The 12,461-nt window shown below is 61.9% G+C and overlaps 4 protein-coding genes across 4 annotated transcripts; 2 read left to right on the top strand and 2 right to left on the bottom strand.

Annotated features, from left to right (window-relative positions):
* Positions 1–573: 573 nt before the first annotated feature.
* PAN0_016d5317 (uncharacterized protein) lies at positions 574–2,334 on the top strand (the record flags this gene model as incomplete). Its single annotated transcript, XM_014799258.1, has 1 exon — positions 574–2,334. One exon carries the CDS (start codon positions 574–576, stop codon positions 2,332–2,334), a length of 1,761 nt encoding a protein of 586 aa, XP_014654744.1.
* A 131-nt stretch (positions 2,335–2,465) lies between these two features.
* Positions 2,466–3,299, bottom strand: PAN0_016c5316 (uncharacterized protein; the record flags this gene model as incomplete). The annotated part of the gene is made up of 1 exon (XM_014799257.1): positions 2,466–3,299. The coding sequence occupies one exon, from the start codon at positions 3,297–3,299 to the stop codon at positions 2,466–2,468; it is 834 nt and encodes a 277-aa protein (XP_014654743.1).
* A 432-nt stretch (positions 3,300–3,731) lies between these two features.
* On the bottom strand, positions 3,732–10,295 carry PAN0_016c5315 (uncharacterized protein; the record flags this gene model as incomplete). Its single annotated transcript, XM_014799256.1, has 2 exons — positions 3,732–10,034; positions 10,125–10,295. 2 exons carry the CDS (start codon positions 10,293–10,295, stop codon positions 3,732–3,734), a joined length of 6,474 nt encoding a protein of 2,157 aa, XP_014654742.1.
* Positions 10,296–11,414: 1,119 nt separating this feature from the next.
* On the top strand, positions 11,415–12,415 carry PAN0_016d5314 (uncharacterized protein; the record flags this gene model as incomplete). The annotated part of the gene is made up of 2 exons (XM_014799255.1): positions 11,415–11,765; positions 11,834–12,415. 2 exons carry the CDS (start codon positions 11,415–11,417, stop codon positions 12,413–12,415), a joined length of 933 nt encoding a protein of 310 aa, XP_014654741.1.
* Positions 12,416–12,461: the final 46 nt, after the last annotated feature.

The following is a 12,461-nucleotide window of genomic DNA, read 5'->3' as shown; positions in this document are numbered from 1 at the left end:
AATCGTCAGCCTTCCATCATCACCCTTGTATGCCAGTCATCCGCGCCGCCTAAACATCGACTTTTTTTGTAGCGTTCCGCAACCGTCTTCGTTGTCGTCGACACATTCAGCGCTTGCCTTGATCCGCCTTGCTTTCATCCTATACACGCATCGCACCCTACACACAGCAGCACAGGTCGCAATCGGCTTTGGCAGGATATACGCGCCATTCCGCTCTGCCTAGCCTGTGTTCTGCCCAACTTTCCCGCCAGCTCGACCACATCACGTCCTTTGCCTCGGCTCCTCACATCACCAACTTGGACGCATCCCGCTCCATCCCGTTGATCGGCTGACAGCGTCCCGCTCTCAGATTGAATCTCCTGCATTAGTCGACTTAATCACGAGAGTTTTGTCATTGCTCTTCAGCCAAGGTGGATCACTTGCTCCTCCCGCCATCACCGCATCCACAAACCTCGGCGTGAACACTTCCTAGTGGTCGGCTTGCTTCCTTTGGACGATCATACACGTATCGACTAAAGGGATCTTCAGATCCTAGCTCTTCATTCCCCCGCCTCTTCAGCATTCCTCCCCGCCATGGCCGCCTCCACCCCGCTCATCAACTCGCCCCACATCGACCTCGGCCGCCACACGGATTTGCCCTTCATGTCGCGTCCCAAGCGTTCCGATTCCATTCCCTACGACGGTGGCGCCGCCTCTCGTGCCCACTACGACCACCATCCACCCGGCCGCTTCCGTCCCGGCATTGCGCCCGACTCCGGCGACGACTCCACTTTCATCCCCACCTCGTTGGGCGAACATCTCTTGGAGCAGACCTACCTCGACGACGTCGTCCGTCCGCTCGTCCGCGCCTTGGTCAAGGCACGCATGACCTACACAAACAACTCTGAAGGCGCTGCCGAAAGCTCCCAGGTCTACGCCGACTTGGACAAGCTCCGCAGGGAGCTCGAGCGCTCGGCACAGCGCGCACGCCATGCCGAGCAGGAGCGCGATGATCTCGCACGCCGTCTCGACCTCGCAGGCGTTCCCAACGCTCCCTTGCGCGATCGCACCGACCGCTTCCCCGACCACGCCGCCCCCGCAGAGCCTGGCCATGCTCCCAGGATCCCGCCACAGCCTGCTCCGTCCATGATCGGCATCAAGCGACCCCGTCCCAGCGAGGCCGAGCCGCCACTTCGCAACGCCTACGAGCCACGCTCCAGCGCGCCCGGATCCACAGGCGTCTCGGTCAGCGTACCCCACGGTGAGGGATCCGCCTCGATCACCGTCACCACCGAGGGTCCCTCCGGCCCGCCCATCAGTCTCGTCTCGCGTCCTCACCACGCGCCTCTGGCCGAGCAGATGTCGCCACCGTCGTCGTACGCGCATCCTGGCGCCGCGCGCCTTCGTGCGTATCCCGATGCGCATCACGACGCCCACGACGCCGAGCCGAGGCACCTGACGCGCATGCCGCTCACCAATGCAGCCGTCGAAGCCGAGTACGCCTATGCCGACGAGCGCGACCGCGCCGATCGGTACGCCATGGCGCCCGCCTCGTCCGCACATCGCCCGGGCATGCCAGCGCGCTACGCAGGCATGGGCGCGCGCTCGCCGCCGCCGCCGAGCAGCTCCTACCTCACCTCGAGCAGCGAGAGGTCGTCGATGCCCGCGCTCACCACCTACCCGTCCACGTCGTCCGCCAGCTCGTACAGCGCCACGCAGTACTCGTCTTCGCATCCGTACGACCACGAGATGGACGAGATGGAGCGCTCGCGCAAGCTCGCGCGGCTGCGTGGCGATCCGCACGACCACGCCTCGCTGCCGCCGGGTCGCGCCATGGGCACGCCCGGCGGCTACTTTACGCCCTCAGACGCCGGCAGCTACCCGGTGCGCAAGCTCGCCAGCACCAAGAACCGCACGTGCTCCAACTGCGCCGCGCCGCACGACGCCAAGTTCCGCCGCGGACCCAACGGGCCGGGCACGCTGTGCGACCGCTGCGGCTCGCGATGGAAGAAGTTCAAGGAGCAGGAGAGCGCCAACAAGCGCGAGCACGACGCGGTGCACCACGCCTCGTCGGCGGCCGCAGCCGCCTCGGCAGGCGCCGCCGCACACGCTCGCCTCAGCTCGGCCAGCTCGAGCTCGCAGTCGCCCATGGAGCCCAGCAGTGGCCCATCGGGCGCGGTCGACGGCGGCGCACGTGCTAGCGACGGCGACCTCGCTCAGAGCGCCGACAGCGTCAACGGCCGCACGCGCCGCGACGCGAGTGCAGCAGCCATTTCGCCGTCGGACGCCAACGCTGCCTCGCCGGCTCGCGAGCGCGAACGCAGCGCCAGCGTCGACCAGCTGGTCGACGAGTGACGAGCGCACTCGCACCCCCGCTTCTTCAGTCCCCCACACCCTGCTCACTGCCTGGCGAATTTGTACGAATCCGCGTTTTCTTTGTCGTTTTGCCGTGTGGATCGAAGGGGTATCATTGTGGCATTGCTGGTTCAGATCTGTGGAGGGATGTGGTTGAGGGCGTCGTTGTAGCCGGCCTTGTAGCCAGCGTTCCATTCGGTGCTGCCTATTGTGTTTGGGGTGGATTGTACGGTTTTGACGGCTTTTTTCCAGGCTGCGTTTCCGTCGATCTCTGCCGCTGGGACGTGCGTAGCGGTGGATAAAAGTGATGTGCGCGAGGGTTGATTTGACTTTGCGGAGGGTTTGTTTTGGGCGAGGATTTGGAGTGTATCGGCCTTTACTTGTTGTGCTAGGAGGCTTTTATGGTGCGGAGCTTCTGTCCACAGAGGTGACACCGGAACTTTCTCGGTGTTGGTGTTGGTGTTGGTGGTGGGGATGTGGTGGGCGAGGTATTGGTGGTGTGCGGCTTTGAATGCATCGACAATTGCCGCGCTCGACCAGATTTCCGAGTGCAGAAGCGTTCGACCTCCTCCTCCCACTTCAACAGGCGGTCGATGTGTCCGTTCCACATCAACCTCCTCTTGGAATTTGTGGTCAGAGTAGGGAAGGGGAGGTGAGGGGATGGAAAACGGCACGTCGAAATCGAACTCCTCTTCAATCGGGGTAGTCGTGTCCCCAGCTAATCGTCCAAACTCGTCGTACTTCCATGCATACCCCCCTTCCCCCTCCTCACCATCATTTAAACCTTCTTCCGCACCTTGGTTGTCCATGTCGGACCCCGAAGAAGACGGATCGTCCCAATGCTTAACGGCCCCTCCAACACCGACACCACGCTTCCTCTTAGACCCACCTACGACTGAGCTAATGTCGGAAGAAGTTGCCACGTCGTCAGCTAGGTCGCTGTACGACACCAAACGTCGTGCCATCGTCGAATCCGAATCCGAGTGCCAAGGTCGTGGCCAACAAGCAAGAAAGCCAGAAAGGAAAACCTCCACCCCACTCTCAAAAGCCTGCCTGAGCAAAATGTTCAAGGCGCATGACCGAGTTCCGCGATTCTCGCCTGTGGCCCCACACCATCCTCGATTCCGCACTCGGGCACAGCAACGTTACGCTTGGCAGCAAGCGTGGACTAGGCGATCCGCTCGGCGCCGTCGGCACAAGCATGCGCCGCTTGAAAGAGGTCAGCCATCCCCAGAGCAAGTCAGACCAGAACCCATCGTGAGCTCGACTTGACATGCCTCAAAAACATAGCAGACGTCGTGATGGATTCACCCAGGCACCTCTCGAAGGGTATCCACGCTATGCACCTCTATCACCGTGCCATTTCTACATCGCAATGAACTATTGATCAGCTGGATTCAGGACCACCATCCGCCCTCGTCCACCTCGACTTGCTTGCGGCTGCCTGCGGTCGAGGCAAACGAGTACGAGCGCGCGGGCGCCTCGACCCACTTGGCCGACGTGTCGGCGCTCGTTGCCGCACTGAGCACGCCGAGGTTCTTGCGCGACACCCGGGCGGGGGCGCGCGGCGCATGCATCGACGCCCACGCGCCCGTGCGCGGCGTCTCGACCGCCTCCCACCCGTCGATGCCGGCCAGTGACGCTGCCGCCGCCGCCTCGAGCGCCGCCACATGCGCGCGCAGCGTCTCGACCAGCGCCTGGCTTGCCGCGAGCTCCGACTGCGTCGACCCGTGCGTCGCCGCCTCGACATAGTTGGCCTTGATCTCCACCAGCTCCCGCTCCAGCTCGCCGAAGCGAGCATTGTACGACTCGAGCTCAGCCCGAACGTGCGCTTCCCTCTGCTCGGTCTCGTGCAGCTGCTGCTTGACCTCCCCAAGCTCCGCGGCCGCGCCTTCGAGCACGCTCAGGCGAGCCGTCGCCTCGGCCAGCGCGTCTGCTTTGGTCTCGAGCTCCTTGACGCGCTTCTCGCCCTCGGCCAGCTTCTGGTGGCTCTGCGCCGCCTTTTGCTTCTGCGTCGCACATACCTGCTGCAGGTTGGCGATCTTGGTGTCTTGCTCCGCCAGCCGCTTCTCCAGCGCCACAATCTGACCCTCCGCCTTGGAAGCGCGCTCCAGCACTGCCTTGGCCGACTCGTACGCCTCGCGCTCCGCCGCACCCGCTTGCTCGGCGACCTGGCCCAGACGGCCTTGCATCTCGGCACTTGTCGCCTCGGCACGCTCAGCTCGCGCAGTCTCTGCAGCTAGCGCCTTCGTCCAGCCCTCCTTGTCTTGAGCCTTTTCTGCCTTGACCGCGGCGAGCTCGGCGGTCAGCCGCGAAACGTGCTCGCGCAACGCCACAGCCTCCTCATCCGCAGCCGACGAGCGAGACGCCAGCTCCGCCTTGCTTGCCTCGGCACGAGCAGCGCGTGCCTCGGCCTCGCGCACTTCCCGACCCAGCTCGCACTGCTCCTGCGCCTGCTTCTCGAATCGCGCTAGAAGCTCGCGGTGCGTCTCTTCCGTCGTTGCGTGCTGCGCCTCGAGCCGCGACAGAGCCTCGTACGAGCTGTTGAGCACATGGTACACCGACGCGAGCTCGGCGAGCGTCTTGCCTGCAGTTTCGCGGTGCAGCTCCCGGTCTCGCGTGAGCTCCTCGAGCTTCTCCTGCAGCACCACCATGCTCGTTGGCACCGCACCGGTCGACTCGGAAGCCTTGCGCTCGATCTCGGCTTTGATCGCGCCGATCTCTTGCAGAATCTGTGCCTGCGTCTCGCTCGTGGCGCTTGCGCTCGACAGGAAGATCTCGGTCTTGGCATTGATGGCGGCCGGTAGCTCCGAAAGCGTCTGGTCGGTCTCCTCCTGCCGCTGCAGAATCTTCTTGCTGAATGCACGCGCATCGTCCTGCTTCGTGATGAGCGGTTCGAGCAGCGCGAGCACAGGATTGAGATCCACCATGTGCTCGATCGACTGCTTGCCGATCACCTCTGCGATCCTCGTGACCAGCGCATCCGAGTCGATCGGGTCGCTCTTGAGGCTCTGCACCAGCGGCTCTAGCAGCTGCAACGTCGCCTGCGCCGTCTGCGAGGCCGAGGGGATCGACTCGAGCACCACGTCTCGGCTGCGCTGATTGTCTTCCAAGAGGCATCGGCGGTTCTCCGACAAGACGGGGCCAAGCGCCTGGCCGAGCTGGTTGGTGAGTTTGTCTGCCAGAGCGACGTCCCTCGCTGCAACATCCTCGGCGATGGCCGGGAGGCGCTCTTGGAAGGCAGTCTCAAAGTGCAGCTTGACAGAGCCGACGATCTCGCCCAGCGCACCCTCGAGATCTTGAACCCTTGCCTCGAGCATATGCTGCAGGCTCGATCGATCGGCGGCTCCCTTCTCGGAAAGCAGGAAGAGGTTCTCGTCCAATTTGGCCTGGACAGACTGCTCGAGCTTGCCTTCCGATGCAGACTTGCTTTCCAACGCCGTCTGGACGTGCGATCGAAGCAGCGAGTCCAGTGGCTCGAGCACGCGTGCTGCCACACTTTCAGCGAGCTTGGTTTGAACGTCTGCACCCGTCAGACCGTTGACATGGTCAGCCTCTTGAGCCACTCCTCTGTCCTTGCTTTCGGACCGCGCATCGATCCTCTCTATAACCTGCGTAATGGACATCTTGAACTGGTCCCGAAGCTCGCCGAGCTTCATGTCGAGGACCTCCTGCACGTAGTCAAAGTCCCACTCGCCAGACGCATCGGCCAGACCCGAGGCCACCTTGTCATCAGACGAAGAATACCTCTGTCGAGAAGGACGAATGGTAGTCTGCGTCTCGTCGGAAGCGTCGGTCATCTTGCGAGAATGCGACTGGAAGGTGTTGGCGAGGTGGGCGTCTAATGCCTCCTCCACGCGCCTCGAGAGCTCCTGCACAATCTTGTCCTGGTCCAAGCTGACTTCGACGGATGCTGGGCTGAGGTGACGCGGGTTGGGTCGCACCTGGCCCATGATGGTGACCTCGTCCAGAATCTTGCCGGCCCAGCCTTCGAGTGCCTTGTCAACTCGCTCCGCGATCTCTTCCACGAAGTCGGTGAGGCTTTCCTCGTCTTCATCGTCGCCATCATCGAGCCTGACGTTGCGGTGTTTCTGCGGACTGCGGTCGGAGCGTCTCTGGCGTCGTCCTGCAGAAGACACGCTCATGCTGTCGCGAGACAGAGAAGGTGTGTGGTGGGGTGCCCAACGCATTCCAAGACGTGCTTCGGCGTTAGACACCAGTGAACCAGCCACAGAAGACTGGAAGCTGTGCGGTCCAGTAGGAATGTGGATCGGACGTGCTCTCTCCGCTTGCCATTCCGACTCGGATTTGCGCGATGTCTCCCACGGTGCTGGGGCTGACAGGGTGTTGTTAGATGACTTTCCACTCGCCTCGCCTGCTGCGCGAGGACCGTCGAACTTGGGCACGCTGCTCTGAGCCGGAGACGTAGCCTGCATGGCGGCATTTCGTTGCGCTGCGATACCGCTCTGAGGCGAGCGATTCTGAGTTGCGGACTGTTCAGCTTCATCCTCGGCCGGACGTCGAATTGGAATAGCCTTGTTGCCTGTCTCCATCGTAAACATGCTCGGGTCACGAATCGACGGCATCGGCTTCTTCTCGGCTGGCGCCCAGTCCGGCAAGGTCGGGCGTTTGAAGCTGGTGGATCCGCCAAACGCAGCTGCACCCTTAGCCCACGTCGGGACGAAAGAGGGCGCGTCAGCAGTGAAGCGCGAGTCATGGGAGACAGCGCGCTGCTGCTGCTGCTGCTGCTGCTGCTGCTGCTGGAAGTTGGGTGGCAGGAAGGGAGGAGGGCCCTGCCTTGACAGCGTGCTGAAGCTGCGCAGAGGGCCCTCGATACTCGCAGCCGAAGCCTTGGGCCGGGGCGGGCTTGTACCGTAGGCTGCGTCATGCTCGTCCTCGCTGGCATAGTCAATGGGGCCGTAGCGGGTGCGTTTCTCGCGTCCTTGCCTTTCGCTCTGCGCCATGCGGTCGTCCTCTGCGTCCGCGCCATCCGCCGTCGCTGCAGCATGCGTGGTATTTGGCAGCTCGAGGCGGACACCGTCGGGAGCTTTGAACGTGAATGCTCCGGGCTTGAACGAAGGCGCACCAACATTGAGATGGGGAGCATTTGCAGCCGCCTCGCCGAGCGCGCTCGACCCAAAGCTCGACGTCTTGATGCTGGGCAGGCGGAAGTGTGCGCCGGCATCCTGGCCGTTGGACAATGGCGCCGAGACCGCCCTTGTTCCAGCGCTCGCAGTGGCAACGCCGCCGAACGTGAACTCTTTGGCGCCTGGATTGAGCATGGACGAGCCCGCAGCGCGACCGAGGGTTCCTGACATTGTGGGACCATTGCTGGAACGAGGCTGCGATGCGTTCGACCCCGTCGGCTTGGGCGGTGGGAACCGGAAGTCCTGACTGAGACGAGGGCCGTCGTCATTGCGACCATGGCGGTGGGTGTGTCCAAACGTCTCGGTACCATCAAAGTCGGAGTGCACCTCGTCGGACGGATTGCTGACAATGTCATCGAGGTCACGGCGCCGCGCCCTGTCGTGACGCTGTGCATCGGCTTGGTCGCCATCCGAGTCGTAGCGACCGTTCTCGTACAGGTCGGCCTCGCCAATGCTGCTGCTTGGAAGTGTGTTGTCAGTGTTGGCGCGTGCTCGAAGGCGGGCCTTGCGCTCCTGGCGAGCCGCTCGCTCTGCTGCGCGATGCTGTCGGCGCAGCATCCTCTCCTCGCGAGCCGCCTCTTCATCCGAAGGATTGCTGAACTGCTCGTCCGACGGGGTGAGAGAGTCGCGCAGGCTGTCGTCGTCGCTGCCTCCCGAGACACTATCGAAGCCGTGGCGGTCGTGAGCGTCGCCAAAGGCAGAGAGATGTGCGCTGGCGCGACGAGCGTGCCAGTGTTCCTCCCCATACTCGCCCGCATCCTCCTCAAAGTCCGAGGCGTCGGCATCTTCGCTTGGGTTGGTGCGGATCTCGAAGTGTTCGCCGTCCGAGAGAAGCTCGTCGCTGTCTTGGCCGCCTCGACGCGAGGTGCTGACCGAGATTCTGGATGCTTGGCGCGCATGAGATCGAGCCTTTCGGTCGCTGGTGGAAGCGTGAGCATTAGGCTCGACTTCGTATCCGAAACCTCTGCCGAGATCCTTCCAGTTTCCGCTGCCTGAGGGCTTTGACGATGCTCGTGCGGTTCCAGCGATGGCATACTCTTCCTCTGCGTCATCCTCGGCGATTTCAGAGAGGAAAGGTTGAGCCCTCGGAGCCATGGCTTCCGAGTCGGACAAAGGCATCTCAGCATCGTGGGTGTCGGACGGAGGCTGGGAAGGTCCTTGGTCCGAATTGGCGCGAATCAAGTCGAGAGCGCTGAAGACCTCGGGGCCAAATGGACCACCCGAGCTCGGCAAGCCGAGCGACATTGTGTGGCCATGCTTGGACGTGGGCGGGCGGAGGCTGATGTCTGTACTTTCTCCGCGACGACGGGCAAAAGCCTCGCGCAGTCGACTAGGCAGATCGGGATTGAGGCGGGCAAATGGCCCTGGCTCGTTCTGGAGAGGTTCAGCGCCGCTTGCGTCGTTTGCAGCGGCGGAGTCGGCATGCTGCGATTGGAGGAAGCGGTTGAGCTTGAAGGAGACCATGTTGGGATCGGCGGGAGTTGAGATGGAAAAGCTGCGGATCTTGTGGTCCGGAGCGAAGATGGCGAGTTCCGACGGCAGGAGCGGCTTGGGTTGTAGCAAAGGCAGGACGTTTGGCTGCAGCTGCTGCTGCTCCAAGGCAGCCGCCTCGGCCTCGAGTTGCTGCTCCTCGTAACGCTGCTCTTGGTACTCGTCCCAGGCGCTCTGACCAGGAAGGTAGATCTCGATGGTGTCCGGCAAGCCCAAGGAGTGTGGCCAAGGCTCGGGATGCACTGCGCAGGTGATGACTGCGTCTAGCGGGACGTCGAGGCAAGGCACTTGGTCGTGAAGATCGCGAGACCATGGCTGACGCAAGATCCATTTGTTACGAGTCTGAGCGGCCGCTAGAGCGTGACGCAGCTTGACGTCTTGGGTACTTGAGCTCGGTTCCTTGTCGTCTCCGCTGAACTCTGGCGAGCTGTTGAGCGACTCGCTGTCGTGCTGCGAGATGAGCGCCGAATCGTCTGGCAAAGGTTTCTCGTTGGGAATGGAAACGACGACCTTCTTCTTGGCCTTGAGCGCGGCAAGGTTGGCTGCAAAGGCGGCGGGGTTCATGGATATGGAAGGCGTTGAATTGTGTCCGGACGACTTGAGGGGAGTGACGGGTTGCGGCCCTCTGCCTCTCCTGGCGTTCATGTTTGCGCCCATAAGAGGTCCTTGGCGTTGAACACCGAGCGCGTTCTGCGGGTGAGATATGGCGAATGGACTCGGAGGAACGGAGGCGCCAGGCGAGATGGGCGAGGGTGGGCCAGCTGGGTATGCCGAGTTGTAAGGGGGGTTCGTCATGATTGGCGGCGTTGCGAGGAAGGCAGGCAGTCCAGTGAGCTGGACACTGCCTGGATTCAAGCCGTGAGCGAGGGCGTGGCCGGCGAGCGGCGAGCGGCTGAAGCCATTGGTCGGAGTCGGCGCCGAATGAAGTGGAGTGATGGGAACTTCTTGCTTGTAGAGAGGCGCGGCGCCGCCGGGAACAAAGGGTCGAGAGGCGGCGTTCATGTGGACCATGCCGCCTGGAACACCGCCGCCAGGAGTCATCTGGTTCTGAATCTGTGAAAGCTAGTGGGAGGAAAGATGAGAAAATATGGACAAGTTGTCAGCATGAGCCAAGTGCAATCGCAGAAGAGCGGAAAGATGCTGGACACCAACCATGGTAGAATGCAATGATGGGCGCTGGTCGTGAACGGGAGTGTCTTGACCCGAAGCCGAGGAGGATGGGCGCATCGGCGAGGGCTCCCTTGCGACTGGAGGAGCATTGGAACGTGCGCCTGCGCCCGGGGTGAATACGGGCGCGGCGACGTTGAGGGTGGGGACGTCCATGAGCGCGGGTGTGGGCTGCTCTGCGCCAGAGTAATAGTGGTCGTTAGAAGACCATACGTTGGAGTGCTGGCTGGTCGTGAAGAGCTGGAGCTATGCGCGATGGGGCACTGTGTGCTGCTGCTGTTGGTTGAGATGCTTGCTGGTTGGAGAATGGTATCGATGAGTGTGCTTGGAGGCGGCTCTATCGGATGATGCGATGGGATGGCTATTAGGTTCTGAGCGCTGGCCGATGATCGGAGCAAGGACGACGAGAAGGGGGATGAAGGCGACGAAGTGGGCTCGAGTTGAGCGACTGAGCGAGTGTGTGGCATGTGCGTGCGGTGTGCGGTGTGCGGTGTGCGGTGTGCGGTGTGCGGTGTGCGTGTGCGTGTGCGGTGCAGTGTGCTTGCGAAGGTGCAGCTGCAGCTCACTGCATGTGTCGGTGCAGGTGCAGGTGTGCCCTGTGACTTTAGCAAAGGAGTCGTGAGCCGCACCGCACCGCACCGCACGCCCACATGCAGGCTCGAGCTTTCTTTTCTTTCGCGCAGCTTGGCTCGACTGACAGCAGCAGCGAAGGATTTTGGACAGCCGTAGCCGATTCCGCCCCGCCCTGCTCTGCTGAAATCACACTTTTTTCCTCGCCCTTTGGCACACGCCACGCCCGCTTTCAAGGCTCGGAAGATCCGAGCGCGGCCTGTGATTTATGCATCGGATGCCACCCGCCCCACAATCACGCTGACAAAGGGTACGCATCAGCCAGCCTTGGCAGCGATCCAGCTCCTCAGCCCAGCGTCTTCAAACTGGATCTGGCCTTCGCAAGTGAGTGCGTCGGGGATGGACAGCTGAGCAAGCATTCTTGGTAGACTCCATGGCGAATGGCAAAAATCAAACGGATCGGCAAGGTGCATGTTTCAGAAGCGGAAGCGCGCTAGCGTGACGCGCCACGTCGCTCCCCGCACACAGAGACCAACACCTGGAGACTCTCACTCGGCCGGATTTGGTCGCGCGCTTGTGTGTGGAGGAAAGGCTCGGTGCTGGGCCGACTTCCGACGAACCCTGCAGCAGCTGTAATTTACACCCAGCCTTGCCTCTCGTCTTCTCGCTTGCCCTCCCTTTCACACGCACACCTTCGACGGAGCCATGACGAAGCTCATCTTGTCTCCGAGCATTTCGCGGCGGTTGCGGGATCTCGCTGTCACTAATTCAAAGCATGATGCATTGGAAGCGCTGCGAGCCGCGCTGGCAGACCAACCTTTGCAGCACGCGGAAAAGATGACTGCACAAAGCCCAGCTGTACCCACAACCAGCACCAGCTCGGAAAAGCAAGACCAAGCGGTGGTGTTGGAACATACGCTTCTGATCAGCATCGCGAGTTGGGCATCCACACAGCCCGGTGCCGATGGAAATGGAGTGAACGACGGCGCTTGCAAGCTTTCGGCCCTCGTGAGGGGTTCCCGCGTCTATGTGCCACCCAAACCGGTCTTCCAAAGGGTAAGTTGCATCCGCCCATGCCTCCTTTTCAGCTACGAGTGACTGAATTAATGCCACTCTGTACATAGTCGAAGGAGCTGGAAGAGTCTCTAGCAGCGATACGCAAAGCGCAAGAACAGGCCGAATACTCGCGCATGTCGAGCTCAACCACGCACACTCCGGGTGCCTACAAAATCTCCACTTCCTACACCAACATCGCCGGCGTCGATCCAACGCTTCCCCTCGCACAGCGCTTCGCATCATCCACACCGACATCGCTCGATCCTGCGTCGCGCAAAGCAATGGCCGAGAACGAGGAGCAGGCGTGGCGCGATGCACAGCGTCAACTCAGCGTCATGCTCAACATCTTTCTCTCGGCCCTCGCCACAGCCACAGCTGCGTGGTGGGCAAGCGGAAACGCCACCCCCGCCCACAAGGTGCTCGTCTCCATGTTCGTCGCACTCCTCACGGCCCTCGCCGAAATCGTCCTCTACAACCGATACCACATCTACGTCAGTCAGAGTAAAAAGATCAAGGCTGCTCGGCTAAAGGGCTCAGACGTAAAGTCGAACCTCCCGCCATCCTTTGCGCCTCTACAACTCGATACCCTCCAACCCTCCAAACAGTCCACACAGCCTCAGAAACGGGACAAGAGCGCATTGTCAACATGATGGCTCTACAGCAATTCAGATTTCTTTCTTGTCATCGGCTGCACTC

Source organism: Moesziomyces antarcticus (genome assembly GCF_000747765.1).
Source record: "Moesziomyces antarcticus DNA, scaffold: scaffold_v10016, strain JCM 10317, whole genome shotgun sequence".
Taxonomy (NCBI): Eukaryota; Fungi; Basidiomycota; class Ustilaginomycetes; order Ustilaginales; family Ustilaginaceae; genus Moesziomyces; species Moesziomyces antarcticus.
Note: the sequence above shows the minus strand (reverse complement) of the source record. Positions and strands in the feature narration are given on the sequence as shown.